Source organism: Pararge aegeria, chromosome 19, assembly GCF_905163445.1.
Source record: "Pararge aegeria chromosome 19, ilParAegt1.1, whole genome shotgun sequence".
In the NCBI taxonomy this organism is placed as follows: Eukaryota; Metazoa; Arthropoda; class Insecta; order Lepidoptera; family Nymphalidae; genus Pararge; species Pararge aegeria.
In genome coordinates this window covers 7,395,587-7,417,678 of record NC_053198.1, presented here as the reverse complement: position 1 = coordinate 7,417,678, position 22,092 = coordinate 7,395,587, and the positions used below count along the sequence as shown (strand labels likewise).

Sequence of the window (22,092 nt, the reverse complement as noted above, 5' to 3'; positions counted from 1 at the left end):
GGAAGCGAAACCAAAAATCCCTTCTTAGATAAACTTACTTTTATAAATTCAATATTTCTTGTAGGGTTCATACATATAATATGTTTACATAATTGGAAGGGGATGGTGATAACTTCGTCCGCCAACTTAAACCTAAAGCTACGAAGGTTCCAAACGCGCACTGGTCTAAGAAGAGCACACAACAAACTTAGCCGGGTAAATAGATACATAATCTATTATTGCGAATCTGGGTAAATAAATCAATATATACAAATCAAGAGTGCGTTTTTTTTAGTTTTATGTTTTATTTGTTTCTTATACGGGCCTGGTTAGGTTAAGTGAATATAGTGTGATTTTTTTTTAAATCTAATTTTGTCCACAATATTTTAAAAGTGCCACATTGTGCGGCTGCTTTAATTTCCCTTCCCTTCCCACTTACACGTATCATGTTGGCTAAGCACATTTTGTAACGATGTTTCGACGGGCCAAGGGGGATTACGCCATAATTTGATTTTCAAAATGTGAAATTATTAATCTTTAGAGTAATGACGTGGTATTTCTTGGAGAGCCGTTAAAGACTTCTAACTTGTAATTTTTTCCTACCTTATATTATGTAAAAAATGAGAAAAGTAGTAAAACTAATTTCGCGTTTCAAGAGAATCAGTGTTGGCAATCAGTGTTGCTTCGATTATTTAATATAACCAAACTACTTATTGTGCTAACATTTGCGACCTAAGCAAATAATACAGTTTTAATAATAAACTGGACGTTTCTCACGAACTAAAATCGACGTTATTATGAAATAACTCTTATTTTATAATTGTAAATCCATCTATCGCAAAGTTATATTTAAACAAAGAATTTTTTTCATTTCAGCGTTGTGCGAAGTTCTTTAAGGAACGTCAACGTCAGCGTACATGGTAACATATTTATGGAACACTAGCTGTTGCCTGCGATTTCGTCTGCGTTTGATTTTGTTTTTTGACGTGGCGTGCAATTTAGTTGTAGTTCTAAAAAAATTAAAGTATTCAGTTTCGCTAAGTTTCAGTATCAGCCTTTAATGAGGGGTTTGCTGCTGTCCGATGAGGAGTTCTGCCCTCTATCTCCAACTACATTCATCAGATCTACACAAAGTTTGGGCAAAATTAAACACATAGTATAACCTCTATAGTACAAAAATAACTATTTAAATCGGTTATAATTTGTCAGAGTTAAGGTGTAAAATCGTCAAACACTTTCATCCCCTTTCCCAAAGAAACCGAGCTTTATGTCGGGATAAAAGTATCCTATATTACTTATAACACTTTCAAGAATATGTGTACAAAGTTTCATGAGGATCGGTTAAGTTGTTTTTGCGTAAACGCGTAACAAACAAACTTACATTGACACTTATAATATTAGTAGGGATAGGGATAGGAAGGGGATGTAATCAAATTAATAAAAATAGATTGAAACTTTTAAAATAAAAGTTTAAATTATGTAAGCTCGCCATTCCATTTGGGTAATAAGTTTTTGGTGTACCTACCTAATAAATATTCCTCCCCTTCTCCCGTCCGTCTGAGCTATGTCGCCACCACTTTGTCGCAGACAAACTTCTTTTTCGACGCCGATGCAAACTTCGCTTTACACTAATAACTTAAAGAAAACTGAAAATACTACCTACAACATATAAAAAAAACACTTTATAGGCGTGAAGCTGTGGCGATTGGGCTCAGTTAGTGTTACATAAAAGGTTGGCCTATATGTTTTATGTGGAAGCTTGCACATTGGAAGTACCTAAAACCAACACGTATGATATCGAGACGAGACAATACTGCACCACTGATTTTTACTTCTTATGTAAGTAGGTACTTACATTTCCTTATTATTTTTTATTTTATTAAAGAAATGTATTGCCTAGCCTTCATGTCTACGGTGATTTTCACTTTAAAAATTTAGTTATGTATCTACATCATCATCATCATTAGCATCCGATTAAAGTCCCACTACAGAGCACCGGTTGGTTTTGATAACAAAAAACTTGGCAACTGATTGATGAACTGATGACAGTTTGAAAACTCAAAATACTTGATATACCCACCCACCTACACGGAGATTATCGAAGTTCAAGTTGCACAAAATTATATTTATATAGAAGTGACGTCATAGTAATGAAATCGGCCTTTCAACTGTTATAGCGGATCGCTAGTTTTGCAGTTTTAGCTATTTGACGGCCGATTGGCGCAGTGGGCAGCGACCCTGCTTTGAGTCCAAGGCCGTGGGTTCGATTCCCACAACTGGAAAATGTTTGTGTGAAGAACATGAATGTTTTTCAGTGTCTGGGTGTTTATATGTCTATTATAAGTATTTATGCATATTATTCATAAAATTATTCATCAGTTATCTTAGTACCCATAACACAAGCTACGCTTACTTTGGGACTAGATGGCGGTATGTGTATTGTCGTAGTATATTTATTTATTGAAAATTAATAAAAATACGTTTTTTCATAATACATTAATGATATCACTATCATCATATCAACCCATTTCCGGCCCACTACAAAGCACGGGTCTCCTCCCTCTGAGAAGGCGTTAAGGCTGTAGTCCACCACGCTTGCCCAGTGCGGATTGGTGGACTCCACATACCTTTGAGAACATTATGAAGAACTCTCAGGCATACAGGTTTCCTCACGATGTTTTCCTTCACTTAAAAAAACGCACATAACTTAGAATAGGTAGTAAGAGGTGCGTGCTGGGATTCGAACTCGGCCCCCTGATAGTGAAGTCGAGCTCGTACCCACTGGGCTATCAGCGGTTTATTAATCATATATGACTAGATAAATACAATATTTTAGCGATTCTTCGTTACTGTCATCGCGCCTAGTCCTGTTGTTGAGTTATATATCTAATATTGTATGCATAAGCATACAATATTAGATATATAAACGAAGAGAAAACTTGACTATTACGTTTCTAGCAGCGGCGCGGGCAAATACACCGGATTTGAAATTTGTGTCATGACTATCGCATTACAATTCAGGCCTTGTAAAGAATACCGTAGCGCTGAATGAACGGCATTGGGCATTCCCAGTTGTTGCTCCGATCGTTTTGTAATCGCGCTCGAAAAGGATCTTCGGAGAAGGTTGCAGGGCTTACTCATGAGTGATAGTGCTACCTATTACGCATAAGACGAAATGAAATGAAATGAAGTGTATTTATTTGTATAAATACGTGATGTGTGTGAATGTTCTTAACAAAATAAAAAGTCGCAACATATCCGGTCAGGCAACCTCAAAATACAAAATTTGGTCAATTATATATAAACAATCTAGTTCTTAGGCTTAAATTACCGAAATTCATCAATTGAATAAAATGAATTGCTCAATATTAGAGAATGAATAATAAAGGACCGAGTAAGCTGCCTTGGGGAACACCGAAGTTATTTTGCTTTATCGATGACCTGTAACCGGTAAGAAACAGTTCATTATTTTTTTTTTAATTTCTACGGATTGCTTCCTGTCTCCAAGGTTGACAAGAGCTGGAGCCCGGATCCCGTAACTTGTGTAGCTACTTTTTTACTTTACTATATCACTCTTTAGATCAGAGAAAAGGAATACAACCAGTGTACCCTAGGGAAGCGTAATATATTTGTAATACGCATTGTATGCCGTTACGCGAAACTGTGCAAGATACTATTTTATACTTAAAATTAAAAAGACGATTTTTTTTTTTAATTTTGTACTGGGATGATTCTAACCATTTCTTCGCCAAAAGAAAGCTAAACCATCCCAAAAAATAATCAAAATCTCCAATTTAAACTTTTATATTAACTCTTTTGGACAAAAGCGAAAAGTAACAAAATTTTGTCTATAAAATGCGAGTGGTGAGGTTGATGGATATGGATGAAACATAAAAAGTATGTAGTACATGATAAAATAACATATATACTAATACTGTGTGTATCATACTGGTTATTAAGATTACTAATGAATACTTTAATGAAGAATATTATATAAATACTTATAATATATAGAAAAAACACCCAGCCATTGAAAAACATTAATGTTTATCACACAAACACATTCAACACATTCACATTTGTGGGAATCGAACCCACGGCCTTGGACTCAGCAAGCAGGGTCGCTGCCCACTGCGCCAGTCGGCCGTCGAAAAGTGCTAACCTAAATTGAATGCCAAATATCTCCCAAATATACTGATCCTAGGAAATGCTTCAAAAACAAAAAACCAAACGCGAACGAAGTCGCGGACAACATCTAGTGTTGAATAAGGTCAGACGTTAATAATTAAAGATTGCTTCACGCTACACCCGGATCCTTTTCAATCTAAACCCGGGAAGAAAACAGTCAAAAATCCTAATTTATGAAGTAGTTAGCACTTTCACACTACATTCGCAATCACCTACTGCGCAGTTTTTCAGGCTATCAGAGCCTGAAAAACTTGCAGTCAGGTTAGGTTCACACGGCATTGAATACTGCACGTTTTTTCAGGATAAACTAAATCGAATTGATATGCATTCATACAGAAGTACAAAAGTGAGAAAGTTTAATATATAACACGCCGCTTATAATGCATTTTTTTTAAGTATTAACTATGCACGTGTGAGCGTTTCTGTGGCTTATAAACGCGCCACTTTGTATTCTACAAAGTTTATCCTGCAAAGAAGCGTGCAGCACTTTGAGGTTGGAATCTCCGCACACACGTCAATATTATTAACAATATTCTGCATTTCACAATAATATTGACTGTGTGCGGGAAGCCTAAGGCTACTACAAAACTGTTGAATGCACCGCCCGGCTCGCATAGTATATCGCTGTATAGTGTCGATACAGCTTTAAAGTGCTCAGAGTAAAAGAAGCACTCCAATCAACAGATATAATTCACTAGAAGGTTTAAACTGTCTGCAAATAATAAATATTTGTAGTAAGTTATTTCCATCACTTATCCGCGAGCCAGGCGCTGTGCCAAGTCGTTAAAATGATAACGCCTGCAAGGCGCCGCTTAAACTACGACTTCAGTTTCTTTTTGCATGTGCCTTTTTTACAGGCGCTTTCGAGCACTAATATAATAAGAATACTAATTTACCAATAGGTTTTAATCGCCAAAAACCACTACAGGACACGCGTCTGCTCTCAGAACCAAAAAGGTTTAAGCCGTAATCTACCACGCTGGCCAGGTGTGGATTGGTAAACTTCAAGCGCCTTGGAGAACTTTATGGAGGACTCTCAGACAGGTTTTCGAACGATTTTATTCTTCACCGCTAAAGCAAGCGATATTGTTATTGCTAAATTAAAAACGTACATAACTTCAAAAACTAGGTAAGAGGTGCTTGCCGGGGATCGAACTTGGTCCCCGAAAGGGACTTCAAAGCACTAACCTAAAAAGCAAAAATTCTTCGGGCACGACTCCCGGCGTGAGAGTGTCTCCATAGAGCGTCTTGTCGTGCAGGGCAAGGTGGAGGGCACTAGAGGTTGACGAAGGTCACCCATGCGATGGACGGATCAGATTAAGTCTGCTGTGGGTGGCCCTTTGCAAGAGTGCACCAGGCTTTCGGCCAGCCGAGAGAAGTGGCGGATGCTCGTGGGGCGTGCGACATCTGCCCTCAAGGACACTTTATGATGACCACGACCACTCTGCCAAGAGTGTAACGACAAAGAAGAAAAAGCAAAAAATCTAATATAAAATCTAAGTCTAAATTTTAGAACACAAACGCTACTTTTGTGATCTAAATATGATAATTAGATATATTCCCTCACGGACTTTTTTGTAGTGTGGTGGTGAGTACTTAAATCATGTAGTAAATTTTTTTATGTATCATGCTAAATAATGAACTTTGTAGGCAATAATTTTCTACTTTGGGTCACATTATTGTCGATTTTTTAATAACAGCTAGACCGATTTCAATGAAATTAAAAATGGTACCGCCTGGAACGTATGCCCTTTAAGACAAAAAAAGAATATTTCAAATCGGTTTACGCGTCTTCGAGTAATCGGGTAACATACATTGAAAAAAAAGATTCGAATTCGAAATTCGATTCGAAAAGAAAGATCCGACAAATTGAGAACCTCCTACTTTTTGAAGTCTGTTAAAAATTAGGCACAAAAATAAGTGGTTGGGTCTTAATGTAATAAAATTTTTCGACCAACCAAGTACGGAGAAAGGCTCAGGAACAAAAGAATCAACAGTTTTTTTGGAAGTTACCTTGGATTGCAAGCCACAGTCGGGTACTCATATCGAGACACTAGCGGGTAAACCCAGCTCAGCTGTCTATTCAGGAAAATTAGACCATTTACAGAGGTTGAAACTGCTAGGCTTGTTTATTATACAACTAGGCATAATTGAAATAAATGTTTTTTATAATAAATATCCTGTCTAAATTATGTATCTTTTAAAAATATCTCTATATGTGCCATGCAAAATTATTTGCGAACTTTCGTTTCGTTTAGTGCGAACTCGTTTTTCTCGGGTTCAGCTTCCGCTTTTGTGTGAATTAAAGAGAAAAAAATTGGTTCTACAAAAACATCGTGTATTAACCAATTGAATTAAAAATATGTCTGCGAAGACGCTCTTAACTTATTTCTGTTCGGAAAACTTAGATCGCGCGTAATGTATCTCATCCGTCTTTATCTCTATTATTTACTTGCATCTCTATACAAATGACGGCCGCCTGAGGACCAGTTTTATTTGCCTTTAAATAGCTTACATTGAGATCGACTGACCAGTCGCGTTCCCTGCACAAGACGGGACGGTTAAAGTCCCGATAGCAGAATAAAAGTTATAATGAAAGAACTCCTAAGTTTGCTGGCCATCGCCTCTTTGGCTTCTGGTATGTTAATTATAGAGTTTCTTAACTTATTTAGCTTTATAAAGGTGGATGATTTATGAATAACAATCCGGACGAAAATCATTTTAAAATTTTTGTTTTTTTTTAATCTGAACGTTGATCGTTGGTTTAATCTTAATAATTATTTTTCACGATCCTTCATTAAATTATCATTTCAATGAACATCTCGAGGTCTTTGGTTTGCCGAAAGGTCAAGCCGAAAATTGTTAGATACTTATTGGGTTTGGAAAATACTGATAAAAACCGGGACCAAAGCTTAACGTGGTCCCCAAGGGTGGACGGGGGTGGACTAACCTAACCCGGGAATCGAGCCTAATACCTACGCCTAATCTGAGGTGAAAATTCTAGCCAGATGAATTTCACAGTATGTACCAATGGTTAAAATCCCTTAACCCGTATTAAAGCAATGCAGTGTAGAGCGATTTAAGATATCTACTTCTAGTTCAAAAATGCCATTTAAAAAGTATATTTTGATAATCAAAAAAATTTACCAATTATAAGACATACCAGATCTTGCAGACTAATTACTTGTTGTTGTGCATAAACATTTGTTTATGTTTTCTTTTTTTACCGTAAACTATCTCGTTGTCAAGTTAAGTTTGCATTATATGTGTAGGTATACGTTTCCCGGTCAATCCGTTGCGCCAATTGCAATTTTAATTTGATATAATTGATTTTATCGAAGCCATTACTTTATTTTAGGTTTTATTTTTGCCATATTATAAGTATTCGCCCTTAAATAAAGCACTTTTGGAATGATATTTTAAATAGTACTATTTTTGCCAAGTAAGACGTTCCCTAATGACGATGAAGGTACTAAATTCAAAAATTCAAATTTAAAATTTCTTTATTCATGTAGGCCTATCACAGGCACTTATGGAACGTTCATACGTATTTGTTTACATAATTCAAAAATTCAAAAAAATTCAAAAATTCAAAATTCATTTATTTCAAGTAGGCCTAATATAAGCACTTTTGAAACGTCAAGTCTGTCTGTTTGTAGTGATTCTACCACCGGTTCGGAAGGCAGATTCTACCGAGAAGAAGCCGGCAAGAAACTCAGCAGTTGCTCTTTTCCAACATCAACAATTTACATTTTGTATTTTAACATTCATTTTTCTATCTTGTGAGAGCTGAAAGCGGAGCCGGATGCTTCCAAGCAACCTTGTCATTAAAAAATTCATCAATTGTATAGTAACCTCGCTCTAATAAATGTGTTTTAACAAATTCTTTAAACTTGTGCATTGGCAGGTCCAAAATCACCTTAGGAATCATATTATAAAAGCGTATACTCAATCCCACAAATGATCCCTGTACCTTACGCAGACGATATGCAGATGACACTAATTTATGACCATTTCTTGTAAGTCGACTGTTTATGTCCACTTTTTGTGTATAAAGACTAATATGTTGTCTTAATTGTAATTATAATACCTAAGTTAAATATTTCTTAATGATCCCTTAAAGAATTGATTGTTCAATCCCCAAATCGAATATAGGTATTTAAACGAGTAACTATTATAAACTTATATCTTAATATTTTTCGTTTATCTCGCAAAAGATATTACGATGTAGTTATTTATGTAAGTAGTTAAATTAGATTTTGCTTCAAAAGTTTAATTAAAAAGATGTTAAATTACGAATCCATGGGTGATCGGGGTCTGAGATGTATTTTGTTAATTTTATAACCTTGAAAAAGCGTGGAAATATCCTACTAAACAATAGGTACATCTACATAGACGGATTACTTAACTTCATTTAATTAACGGGTACGTGCGGAGTAGGTATATTCATATTTATATTATATCTACTTCTAAAAAGTACGAATCTGCATTAATTCTTTTCTAACTTGTCTTATAATGTACCTAAACAATCTTTTCATTTACTTTGAGTGTGAAGTATGTTTAAAATAATTAAAAACCAGTGCGATAAAATAATTTAAATAAAACACAAGCTCTGACACAAAAAACTCTATTATTACCAATTGACAAAGTTACTTAACTCATAAGTCAAGGTAGGTACTATAGTTATAGCCACTCTGAAATTGTCCGCTCAGCTTAACAATGTTCAAAGAGTACCTACCTTTACATATAAACATAGTATGGTAAATATCACTGGGTTTTTAGAAACACTATGTAAGAATTTGGTGAGAGGTTACCTAAACCAGAAATTCACGCCACATTTTTTGGTAACGGCAAATACGAGTAAATAGGTAAATATTTAGTGTACCAAAAAAAGTTTTCTTTGTACGCGTATACCTACATTATAATGTAAGCGTTTGTTGTCAGTTTTCTTACATAAATAAGGTAGAATAAATAGTAGCGTAATAGTAGTATAGTTTCTAGCTGCAGATATCAGCATACGAAATAAATCATAGCCTACTTTATTTTACAGTAATTTATTGCAAACAACACATGGGACAATGAATTCATGATTTTGATTTATTTCATAAATTATTTTCATTTTTTTTTCTTCCACTACATGTGAGCCCTTGACTGCAATCTCACCTGGTGGTAAGTGTGGCGGGCTAACCTGTTAGGGAGTATGGTAGTCAAACCCCTAATGGGTTTCTACGCGACATCCTACCGGAATACTGAATCGCTTAGCGGCACGTCTTTGTCGGTAGGGTGGTAACTACGGCCGAAGCCTCCCACCAGACCAGACCAGAGAAAATTCTGAACATATGAATTCCCAAATTTCCCTGCCGGGAATCAAACCCGGGACCTCTTACTTAAATTCACAGCTTCACTCACCGTTGCACCTGGGACGTCGTCGAAATACATAGCCCCTAAAAAGCAGATAATGCATTAATACATTAACATTCTACTCATGTCAAGTACCTAGTTATCAGCGAACATGTGTAGCTTTATTCAATTTAAAGACAGTTCCCAGAGTTCACGCCCCCTTAATCTTATTGATGATTCACTCAACTCGAGAACACCGAAAGATAGAATTAACCGACCCTATTTGATATTCTATTTATCTTTTAAATTAGTTTTCGCAAATATATATGTATGTGTGATGTGGTTTTGGTTGTGGTTGTGTGGAAATTTAGGTAGAGGCAATATATATATATATATATATAATATATATTATATATTATATATATATATATATATATATATATATGCCTCTACCTAAATTTTGCTCATGACTAGAATGCAAGGAGGTTTATAGGTAAGTAGGGTATTTCGTCAAGATCAGCTTAGTGTGGCCGTGTCTAGAAGTCAAAGTCAAGGCCGAATATAAGCAATTTTTAACCTTGACCTCAAATAGTTTATATAAGGCACTTTTGAGGCGTAATTACAAAAATTTATACATGGCGGTGGAATGACAGTGATAACGTCAATCGTAAACTGAAACTACTAGGGTTCCATTCGCGAATAGAACAGTTAGCGTGGGCACTAGACATTTCCTCCACGAGGATAGGGAATTTTTTTTATCCTGTCACTAAATTTTATCCCTAGTCAGTAGAAATAACCAGGGGATAAAATTACTATCTCCTGTCTATGTTACCAATGCTGGTATAAAAAGGAAAACAGTAAGCCTGGGAGAATAAAATTCAAAATTCAAAATTCAAAATTCAAAATTCAAAATTCATTTATTTCAAGTAGGCCTAATATAAGCACTTTTGAAACGTCAAGTATGCATGTTTGTGTGACTCTACCACCGGTTCGGAAAGCAGATTCTACCGAGAAGAGCCGGCAAGAATACTTTACTTAATTAGACAGCAAAATTTTACTAAATGACGCATGATATATATTTTTTTAGTTTAACTCATAATTAATTGACGGTGTCAACCCCCGTGCCTCGGAGAGCACCTTAACCCGTCGGTCCCGGCTATTATCACTTGTGATAAATTGAGACGTTAAAGCCCACCAACCCGCATTGGACAAGCATAGTGGGTCAATGGTCTAAAATTGTTTCTCCTATGCCCAGCCGTGGGACGTTAATAGGCCAGGCTAGGTTAATAAACCATCGCCTATAAAGAGATCAATAGGCAGATTGGATTTATGCCCATAAAATTTATGAATATTAAAAATAGCTATACTTATAAGTATATGGATTATTTTGCTTTGTTTCAGGAATGCAATACAATGGTCTCCGAGGTGAGCAATTTTAATTACTAAAAGACGAAAGGATCTTTTTACTATACATAAACAAGGCTAGTTTGAAAAGAGTATTTATTGCCTAGGTCAGGCCTACGTTCCGTTTTTTTTAGTTGTGTTTATTTCTAACCGATTAGTTTTAAAATAAACAAAACGTTACCTAAAGAAGCCGCAGTCACGAAGTTTGAAGGCACGGATTATTGACTGAAAAAAATATTTTTTTTCAAATCACGCGGAAACTCTTTGTTTCATCGTCATCATCATCATATCAACCGATAGACGTCCACTGCTTGACGTCTACCATCTAGGTCTTTTGTAGGGTGTTCCAAATTCCACGGTTCTGTGCCGCTTGGATCCAGCGGCTACCTGCGACGCGCTCGCAATGTCGTCGGTCCACCTTGTTGGGGGTCGACCAAGGCTGCGCTTACCAGTTCGGGGCTGTCATTCCAGCACCTTGGGACCCCAACGTCCATCCTTTCTCCGAACTATGTGCCCGGCCCATTGCCACATCAGCTTCGCGACTCGTTGAGCTATGTCGGTAACTCTGGTTCTTCTACGAATATCAACATTTCTGATTCGATCGCTCTCTCCATCGCCCGCTGAGTGACTCTGAGCATTCTTATGAGGCCCATAGTTAACGACCATGTTTCAGAACCATAGGTTATCACTGGCAACACGCACTGTTCGAAGACTTTCGTCTTCAGGCACTGAGGGATTTTTAACGAAAAGATGTCACGAAGTTTGTTACCGTTTGTTTACCTGGAATTAAAAGAAACGTTTGTTACTCTTCGTCTTTTAAAAATAAATCAAGTTGATTGGTGGACAAATAAACTAACAGACATACTATCTCATTTATAATATTAGTAAGGATATTCCATTAAACCGGTCGTATTGTCCACTTTCAGTTAAGTTCGGCTGGTCAGACGCGTTAGCAAATAAAGAGTACTTCCACAAGATCCCCCGTACGTTGGTGCAAGCGGAGAGCGAAGGTTGGCGTAGAACTGAACGCCCTAAGGGACCACTAGAAGAATTACGGCTATACTGTTCGCCAGGAAAATATGTCTGCCCATTGTACGATCCTTCTGGTTTCGTAGCTGGAATACAACTTGCGGTAAGTGTTAGTACTCCGTATTAGATTGATTGTGACGTTAAATATAACCCAGGTCACTCGGAACGCCGCCACCAGGGGACCAAGGACCTATAAGAACCGTGGCTATTTGGTACGCCAGGGAAATATGTCTGCCCATTGTACGTACCTTCTGATTTCGAAGCTGGCATACAACTTGCGGTAAGTGGTACTCCGTATTGGATTGATTATGACGTCATATTATACCACGCACTAGCAAATACAGCTGTTCCCGCAATTATCACAACTCATAACCGGCTTACTACAGAACACCGGTCTTCTCACAGAATGAGCAAAGCCGTAGACCACCACGCTGGCCAAGTGCGAATTGGTACACTTCACACGCCTATGAGAAAACTCTGCTTTTGAAAAATTGCTTAAAACGCACAAAACTCCGAAAAATCTGTCAGTGAGCAACAACAAATGAACCGTAATAACTACAATTAACCTAGATAATGCCACTATTTACGTATTCCGCATTTTTAACCTACCTCAGATATTATGAATCCTGTTTTATTCCGAGAGATCATTTTCAAAGGAAACCAAGGTAAAAGCGATTTACATAGGTTAATATACTTATAGCAAGATTCACTTAAACTTGTAACATTTATTGGACATGAAAGAACAAATTGATGCTTTCGTCACTGCTCAGAAATCACAATGCAGTCGTTTATCTAATTTGTTTGAATGACATGGTCGGAAACTGTGTACAGCTCATACATAAGATGATACGATCGTGTAGGTACCTACCAAGGAATATTCTGGAAACATCTCAGACTTGTTCAGTTTACTTTTACGGGTAGGTACTTTTAACTCACTAGTATGGGTTTTGGGTCCTTATTAAAAGTTTGTTAACTATAAGGTTACAATAAAACTTACAACTAAACTAATTTACTGTGCAAGTCTAGCCCGCGTAGAACTGTGCTAAGAATGCTGCCACAGTTCAGCACCGAGCAGCAAAAATGTACAATTATTGTACGCAATTCACACAAAACATTAAATTTATATAGATACCAACAGTTGTCAGCTCATCGCACTTTCTCGCAGGTGGCCACCGCTTAGCAACTTTTACCAAAGCTAGTGAATCGGGCACCAGATGAGGCAAACAACCGCGGTATAACGTCTCGTAAGAATTTATAACCACTTCGACTACAAGGGTTTCCATGACAAATGGGAAAAAACGTGAAGAGAGGCATTCTTAGTAAGGCAAGCCGCGCCGATTACCTTCCAAAGTCACGTGTCAACGCTGTTGCGTTCCACAAAATAGCCCGGTTTTTAGAGTTTTCTCTTTATTTCGTGATAATCTGACACCTATTTTATTGTAATGCAATATTCGTCTATTATTGTGAGTAATACAAATAAGTATAAATACATATTTCTGTGAACTTTGACTGACTTTTTCAGGCATAAAAGTAATCTAAACCTACTACTCGACCTACAACTTCAAAAAGTGTTTCCACTCCTGAAATTACGTAACTACACAGTTGACGGAATTCGCATTTTTTTGGCAAATTCTAATTCCGAATTCAGCATGAGACATTCGCAGCGTGTGGGCACTTCTCGCCTGTAAAATGCGCGAGCAATCAGAAATATTTCGTATCAAAGAGCCACCCTTTGTCTTTCTCTCTCTTTGAGCAACTTTGTCTGCGGCCTGCGCAAAACATTATTTTTGTTAACTTACGAGTACCACTATAGGTAGTATATTCCTATTTGCCGTTTTAGTAGCTGGATAGTGGGAAGACACTGGTGCCAATTCTGTTGTTTACAAAACTCTCCAAACTAAACTACTTTGACAGATTTAAAATAGAGCTGTCGCACGAAGAACTGTTTCGTTTATAGATTTGAGTACAACTGAATCCGTACCAATTTCAAGTCTGGCTATGTGTACTTAATTAACGTTTCCGCGTCCATACAATATCTAGTGAAGTCAATACTCACCCACACCATGGTCAATTTAGGTCTTTTTACCTTGGAAGCGTATCTATTTGATTTTAGGATGCGATAAGGCTATATCATTGCATATAAATAGACTATGGCGTGTTTTTTCATTTTTAGATAATAACAATCCACAATTGTTGTTTTTTACAAAAGTATCTATTAATTATTATGAATATTTTAAAACCTATGAGTATAGTAAAGCAGCAATGCCTGATTTTATTTATATTATAACGGTATATATTATGTGTGAAAGTGGGTGTAAAATTATCGAAAGTAATAATAATTGTATTTTATTTTTTATTATATGAATCTACATTTTACAATATATTACATTATTTTATTTTTGTGTGCTTATAGGATGACAATGCTTCTATACGTAATATATTCTTATAAATGTTTTAAATTACTATAATAATTTTTTAAAAATAGGTTTCCTCAATGCGGGGTCTTTAGGAACTATGCACGATGATTTCTTAGTTGCTATGGGTCGTGTTCAGGTTGACATCATGGCAATCAATGAAACCTGGCTTCATGATGGCGAGGAAGGCCGTGCGCCCTCTGTCCCCGACTATAGACTTTTGCATATTCCTCGTCCGGTCACAGTGCGCAGTGGCCGTGGTGGAGGCGTTGGTTTTTATATCAGAAAGGGACTCAAATTGAGGCCCTGTCCGCTCCCCAGGCACGAAACTGTTGAGCAAATGTGGCTAGGTCTCGCCGTCAACTCGCTTAATATTGCTATTGGTACAGCCTACAAGCCCCCGTGTTTAAATGTTGATCTTTTCTTGGACGTCCTTACAGATACTATTCAGGCATTGTCTAGTTATGAGCATATTATACTGCTAGGAGATTTTAATATTAACATATTGAACAGTAATGAAACTAAAAGCATTAAGCTGACAGACTTTTTTAATTATTTACAATTGACACAATTAATTACTTCCCCGACACATTTTACTGATTCTAGTGAAACACTTATAGATATTATAGTTACGGATCTCCCTGTTAGAAGTGTAAATGTAACATCTATCCCTTCTTTGAGTAGTCACGCCCTTCTCGACTGTGTTTTGTGTATCAAGAAGAGAAAAATTCGCCCAAAAACTGTTGTGTACAGGCCTCTTAAGAGTGTATGCATGGATACTTTTAATAGGGATCTTGATGCTATACCATGGGTTGACGTTTCGTCTGCGGACTGCGTCAATGACATGCTATCGGTTTTTAATAATTGTTTAAATGAATTGTTTGATAAACATGCACCAAAAAAAACAAGAGTTTTCAGAGATAGATACAGTCCTTGGATTACATCTAATGTAAAACTTATGATGAAATTGCGAGATGATACGCATATTCGGTGGCGGCATGATAAATCAGACGTTAATAAAACATCTTATAAACAATACAAGCATTTGGCTGTGGAGGCTATACATAATGAGAAACGTTCTTTTTTTAAACAAAACATCAACAGTAAGCTTAAATATCCAAAGGTCCTATGGCAAAATTTAAAAATGACAGTCTTGCCTAATAATCCGAACCAATTGCCGGCACATTTCACTAATGCAGATGCTATTAATGCACATTTTCTTAATGTCCCAGGATCGAATCACGTCTCTTTCTCTCAATTAACTTTTTATGAGTTCAATAAACTATATGAGGACACTTTTTCTCTTAACACAGTCTCTGATACCGTAATCTTTAAAATACTTAAGCGGTTACATTCTAATGCTGAGGGTATAGATAAAATAACATTAGATATAATTTTTATGTCACTTCCTCAAAGTTTAGATAGCATTCGATCCATTGTTAACGCGTCTATAACTACTTCTGTTTTTCAGAATGACTGGAAAGTTGCACTAATTCGTCCACTCCCGAAAATTTCTAACCCTCTCACGCCAAAGGATCTTCGTCCTATAAGTATTTTGCCTTGCTTATCGAAGGTATTAGAAAAAGTTGTGTGTCTCAGGCTTATATTGAGAAGCAAGAAATTTTGCCGGATTATCCATCAGGTTTTAGGGCTGGTCGTGGTACTGTTACGGCACTGTTGGATGTGACTGACAACATTCTTAGAGCACAGGATTTGGGTATGTGCACACTGTTGGTGCTTCTTGATTTCTCTCGGGCATTTGACAGTATCAATACAGCACTTTTATTATCAAAGTTATCGCATTATGGCTTTACTGTTAATACTGTCAAGTGGTTTGAGAGTTATCTTAGCAAATTAGCACAAATTGTGGAAATTGTACTCGAGGATGGTAAGGTGCATCGTTCGGCGCCTGTGCCAGTCAATAGAGGCGTGCCACAGGGCTCAGTCCTTGGTCCTCTTCTTTTTATATTGTATTCTGCTGATGTTGCTAAGCAGATCATACACTGTAAATATCATATGTATGCAGATGATTTGCAACTCTACTACCATTTCAAGGCAGAAAACCTCGATGACGCTGTTCGCTTTGTTAATGCAGACTTGGGCCGAATAGGGGCTTGGTCAGACCGTAACTCTCTTGTACTTAATCCATCAAAGTCGAAGTATATACTATTCGGTTCTGCAAAGCAACTATATAAGCTTCGTTCCGGTGTTAGTATAGATATTGAGGACTGCGCCATAGAGAGAGTCTGCAAAGCTCGGAATTTGGGATTGCTCATGGATGCAGATTTGAGGTTCGAGGAACACTTAGCAGAAGTAGTTCGCAATTGTTTCTACAGACTAAAGATCCTCTACAAGGTCCGTCAGCATCTTTCAGTAGAAGTGCGCTTACAGCTAGTAGAGGCTTTGGTGCTGTCTAAACTAAACTACGCGGATGTTGTGTTCGGTCCTCGATTGCTGTGCCGTACGAAGCGTCTCATCCAGAGAGTGCAGAATGCATGTGCGAGGTTTTGTTTCGACATACCTCCTAGAACCCATGTAACTCCTTTCTTAAACAATCATCACTTGTTAAAAATGGGTTCTAGAAGGAAGTTGCATCTTGCAGGTCTTCTCTATGGCGTAATAAAGCAAGGTAAGCCTTTGTATTTAATAAATAAACTGAATTGGGTTAGTGACGATGAAAGGAAGCTTCGAAGCAGTCGAAACCAGCTTCACATCCCACTTCATCGTACTGCTGCGTTTAGGGGCTCGTTCACGTACTCCGCCACGAAGTGTTGGAATAATATTCCTCCGCCAATCAAGAACTTTAAAAGTAAGTTTGGATTTAAGAACCAAATTAAACAATATTTATTGGCCAAACAGGTGGAATTCCAAGAACATGTGGCGGAGTCATCTTTTCTCTAGAGACAGTCTGTATACTTTACTATACTTTACTTTACCACTTAATAATTTTATTACTATTATATTACACTGTGTATCTTAATAAGTTAATGATATACGTACGTTTTTATTTTCAAGTTTATATAAATATATGTTACTTAAATTTATTATTATTATAGTTGTGGATTTATTTAGTTAGTTTTTTTTTAAACTAAGCTTAAAATGTGAAGTCAGTGGATGGCTACGTATTTCCGTGGTGTTACCTGGTACAAGGTGCCAACTGAAAATCAGCGCTGTATGCTCCCACTGGCGCATGCAGCACAATGCTGAGCTGGCACCTTTTTTCTAAGTTGTGCCACACATAACATATGTGGTGTTGTGAATATTGTAATGTGTGGTGCAATGTAAAAAATAAATGTTTCTTTCTTTCTTTCTTTCTTTAATGTATTCAAATATTTGTGGGTCATAACTCATAGTAAACCTTGTTTTTTATAAATGTAAATAAATAAAATAAATAAAAATAGATTTAGGAAACGGCGGCTGATGCTATAGCATTAAATATATATGCTATTAGCATAAATTCGAAAGCCTATATGTATATAGCCTATTGTGCGAAAAAGATATCACGACATCGGCCACCTTTTATAAAACTATTCTTTAATGGCGCAGATTATATTTAGAAATTGTAATTAGTTCGTAAACAAATTAGTTTATCTTTAGTTGGTAATAACAGGAGAGGAGAAGGCAAGAAAATAAAAGACTCAAATGGAATTCAGCATTGAATAAAATGTGTTATTATGACTTTAAGATCTTAATAAATGTTTTTCAGTTCCCGGCTGATGAGTTGGTCACTCCCACTTTTAAGCCAGAAAAGTGGTTTAAAAAGTGGACCGTGCCAGCGTCTGATGGTGAGCCTGCGAAGGACTACATGACTATCACGCAGTATTTTGTTTCTGAAGGTATTTAATTTAACTTACCACACAATTATAAGTACTTAGTCCCTGGGTTCCAGTCCCAGACCGACGTCAATTTGAAAATTTATGATATGGCTGGCTGGTAGCCGTGGCTAGTAACCACCCCATGCCTACAAAGTATCATAGTCCTCTGCTATCTTAGAGATTGCCTCTCAGCCAGCCAACCTTGCAGTGAAATTAAAAAAAAAAAAACACTTAATAAATCGCTTGGCAGACATACCTGCACTGTTTTTACATTAATCTTTTTTTCCTGATTTATAGAATCCTTAGCAGCGGGTGCGGGGCCGCAAATGGAGAACGGGGCCACACTGCAAGATGGTGGCGTATGGGTCAACGACCCCGATGGACAGCTCATGCGCATCCCAAGCACCGAAGCAGAGCTCAACACCACGCTTTTCAAAAAACAGAACTGCGTACCTAACATGGGTACACATATAATATGAAGTTATCTAGCCTAGCGTCATTTCTTCAATAATAAAACTACTAGCTACCGCTTCTGATGCCTATTCACTGAACGGTGGTGGGAAACGAATGTATCAAAAGAGCTGAGATATTTTGAGATCGACCAACGCTGCGTATACCAGAAAGGAGTTACCATTCCAGCTCCTTGAAACCCCAATGTCCATCGGTTCATCGAGCTACGTGACCCGCCTACTGCCACTTCAGCTTCGCGACTCGTTGAACTATACCTGTAATTGTAGTTCTGGCGCAGATATTCTCATTTTTGATTGGATCACGTACAGTAGTCCAAGCATAGCTCTCTCCAAAGCCCACTGATTAAATCTGAGCCATCTTATGAGGCGACAATGTTTCAAGCGGTACAATTTTACTTAATGATGATGAATTACGTAATTCCTACAGCGGATACCATTCCACACCATACCATACTTAGTCGGAAATATGGTATAATAAATTTAGGAAGCTACTAAATATACTACTAATACTAATAGAAGGTAGGTTACATGTTATTTTAACCTTAATTTAAAATACTAAGCGTTTTAAATTATGTTTCTTTGATACATACCAGGAACGCACTACTATTACAACATGTCGCGGGACACCCTCTGCGAGAATATATTGCCGTGGTTTGCGATTACGACCAAGGGCTACTTAGTCGGTGTTGGCCTTCAGTTTTTCGGTAAACTTACCGAGTCGCCTAAAGAAAAGGAGTGGTTCGAGCTCTTTGAAGGGAGAATGATAGCAGAGGTAAATAAGCTTTTTACCTAGACCTCATTTATCGTGGAACTTATTGTCAATGACTTCACCCGCGTTTATTTTGGGATTTAAAAGATCCAAAACAACTCTTTATTGACACGGAATAAATTGTTTATCAAGATAGGTTAAGGTTAAGCTGTCAGTTTGCTTAGGTAACAAATGCTATCTTTTTAGATTGTAGATACCTTTTTGTTTTTCGTTTTTCTCTCATCCTTACCTTATTGTACAACCATAAATGGGTTTACAAAAGGCGGACTTAATGCTAAAGCATTTTCTACCAGCCAACCTTCGAACGTCGAGGAAAACGTGAAGGTGTGCTTTTACCTATTTATCCCGGAAAACTTTCCTCTTGGACCGGTGCTTTGTGGTGGGTAGGTATTAGCTCCTACAGAAAGAAGGCCTAATTCTAGTGAAGCATTGCAATTGCGGCTGAGAATGAAGAGGCATAAATAAAATCACCCCCTGGGATAGATAAAAAGATCTATTGCATCCCCAATTAATAAACCTTTTTTCTAATCGGAGTCGATCCCTGAAGATCGATATAACTTTAATTATTTATAAAACGTTTCAGTCGACTATTCCGCTTGCACCGGAGTGTCTCTATCGAAGCGCAGACACCTATCCAGTCTTTGGTCTCCACATTTACTACATCGATGACCCTTGGAATATCAAGTGCCGGTAAGTTTTACTTATTAGCTAGATATATGACAGCCAAGATAACATCAATTTAAATAAAAAAACAAAAACCCCTTGACAATAAGCTCTGATACCCAAATTGAGGGAGTTGTGAAAAAATATGTAATCTAACACACAAACTTAGAACACCCTGTCGTTTAGCGACGGGAGTTAAAAAAATTAGTGTATCAAAACATTAACCTCTTTTCTTGGGCTCTTATAGTTTTTTTAGGGCACATACGTGATAACGTTTTTTCACGATAACCATGCCATGCCATAACACGAGAGAACATTTTCTACAGTGTTGTTAACTAACACTTGTCTCTTCCTAGTCTTGATTCAGATATCTAAAAAATTTCTTCTGTGATTCATTTTCAGAGCCGGGGATTCAATCAAAACCGCCGATTTGATGAGCCGCCTGATGATAAACCTAGACAGATACTCTACTTCGCTAATGGACAATGTGAAAAAGATTTTTATCGTTAATAAGACATAGCAGTTGTCAAAAATAAAAAATAAATATATTTTTTCTAAAGCGAGGTCCACTATTTGGTGTCGCGCCTACTTCCAGTCGTTCTAATCTGCTAAGGTTTTTATTTGAAAATTTCTTATAATTCACCAAATTTTAATAAATTTACTGAATTATTATAAAGGTTATGAAAAGAAAGAAACAATTGTTTATACAATTTATAAAATTACTTCTTGAATGGGCGGGCAATAATTTATTTTTAAAGTGTTTAATATTCATGCAAATAAATGAATACTTACACATTTCATTTACTAAGCTGTGTCAATAACTTAACTATTGATTACTTCTGGAAATGATCTGTCTTTAATTAAAATATTTAAAATTGATGTGTCTGTCCATTATTATTAATTCCCAATACCCCCTCTTATTAAGTGCACCGATTCGATGGTAGAAACTACCTTCGAAAATCAAGCTGAATTTTCATAATATATAATGAAATTCCGCAAAGTAACAAGCTTCTATCCAATAGAGTCAGTATAGACAGAAAAACTTGATGTTTTAAAAGAGCTTATGAAAGATTTTTTTCCAGGTAGTTATCCTAAAAAAATTAATATAAGTATATACTAGCAGTTGCCTACGACTTCGTCCGCTATGATATATTTGATGATGATGGATTTGCCCTGAAAGTAAGTAAAACGTTATCAGGTTACAATCAGACAGAGATAGATATATATTTTCATAGATCAAGTTTTATTTTTTTATATTTGATTTATAAAAGCCTTTAAAAACTCTGGTCACTAGTCAAGAAATAGCTAAGAAGCATCCCACCATACCAGACCAGCAAAATTTCATAAATTTAAATTCCTAAATTACCGATCCGAATAGTCTGGATCCGAACCTGGGACCTCCCAATGATAAACCACAGCGGCCCTAGTTATTCACACAAATGTTGTTGTGAATAGCCGGAATGACGGCATTACGTGCTGTCCAAGCTACGGGGGTGAAAAACGCCAATTTACTAACTTCGGGCTGGTACTGAGGCTCAAAAAAATCCTATCGTTTAAATTATTAGCGTATCCGGGTATCAAACCATCGGGTTCCATAGTTTTTAACTACTCAAACGGAACAGCCTCCAAATGGAACTTACATGCTAATTTACAAAAAGAGGGTAATTATATAAAATTGCATCTTCGAGCGTACAATAAATAAATTGTAAATTGCCACTCTTAGTTTCCATAACACAAGCTACGCTTACCTTGAGGCAAAAGTTCTACTGCTACTAAACTTATTGGAGTGTTGGGGTTCTCGGTTAAAAAATATTCACAATCAATCCACTTACCTCGGAGACCAGGTTAAACTACCAGTGACACTTTATATTACCAGCGATTAAAGTCCAGATACCATGTGATTAAAGTCATTAAAGAGTCCAAGCCTCATTAAAGTACAATAGTGTTTTAAGTTAAGATAAACCCTGTTTCCTATTACAAATGAGGCTCGTTCCCAGCAGTGAAGGTTATCAAAGATGATG

General features: G+C 36.9%; 1 protein-coding gene across 1 annotated transcript; it reads left to right on the top strand.

Annotated features, from left to right (window-relative positions):
- Positions 1-6,705: 6,705 nt before the first annotated feature.
- On the top strand, positions 6,706-20,805 carry LOC120632271. Its single transcript, XM_039902093.1, has 8 exons — positions 6,706-6,805; positions 10,909-10,932; positions 11,838-12,043; positions 18,061-18,190; positions 18,467-18,631; positions 19,233-19,411; positions 19,992-20,098; positions 20,474-20,805. The coding sequence occupies exons 1-8, from the start codon at positions 6,760-6,762 to the stop codon at positions 20,589-20,591; spliced, it is 975 nt and encodes a 324-aa protein (XP_039758027.1). The 5' UTR covers positions 6,706-6,759; the 3' UTR covers positions 20,592-20,805.
- Positions 20,806-22,092: the final 1,287 nt, after the last annotated feature.

Bases quoted from the DNA above. Each gene is read 5' to 3' on its own strand.
- LOC120632271 (XM_039902093.1), top strand. From the start codon at position 6,760: ATGAAAGAACTCCTAAGTTTGCTGGCCATCGCCTCTTTGGCTTCTG. The intron at 6,806-10,908 runs GTATGTTAATTA...GCTTTGTTTCAG, and splicing joins CATCGCCTCTTTGGCTTCTG to GAATGCAATACAATGGTCTC. The intron at 10,933-11,837 runs GTGAGCAATTTT...GTCCACTTTCAG, and splicing joins GCAATACAATGGTCTCCGAG to TTAAGTTCGGCTGGTCAGAC.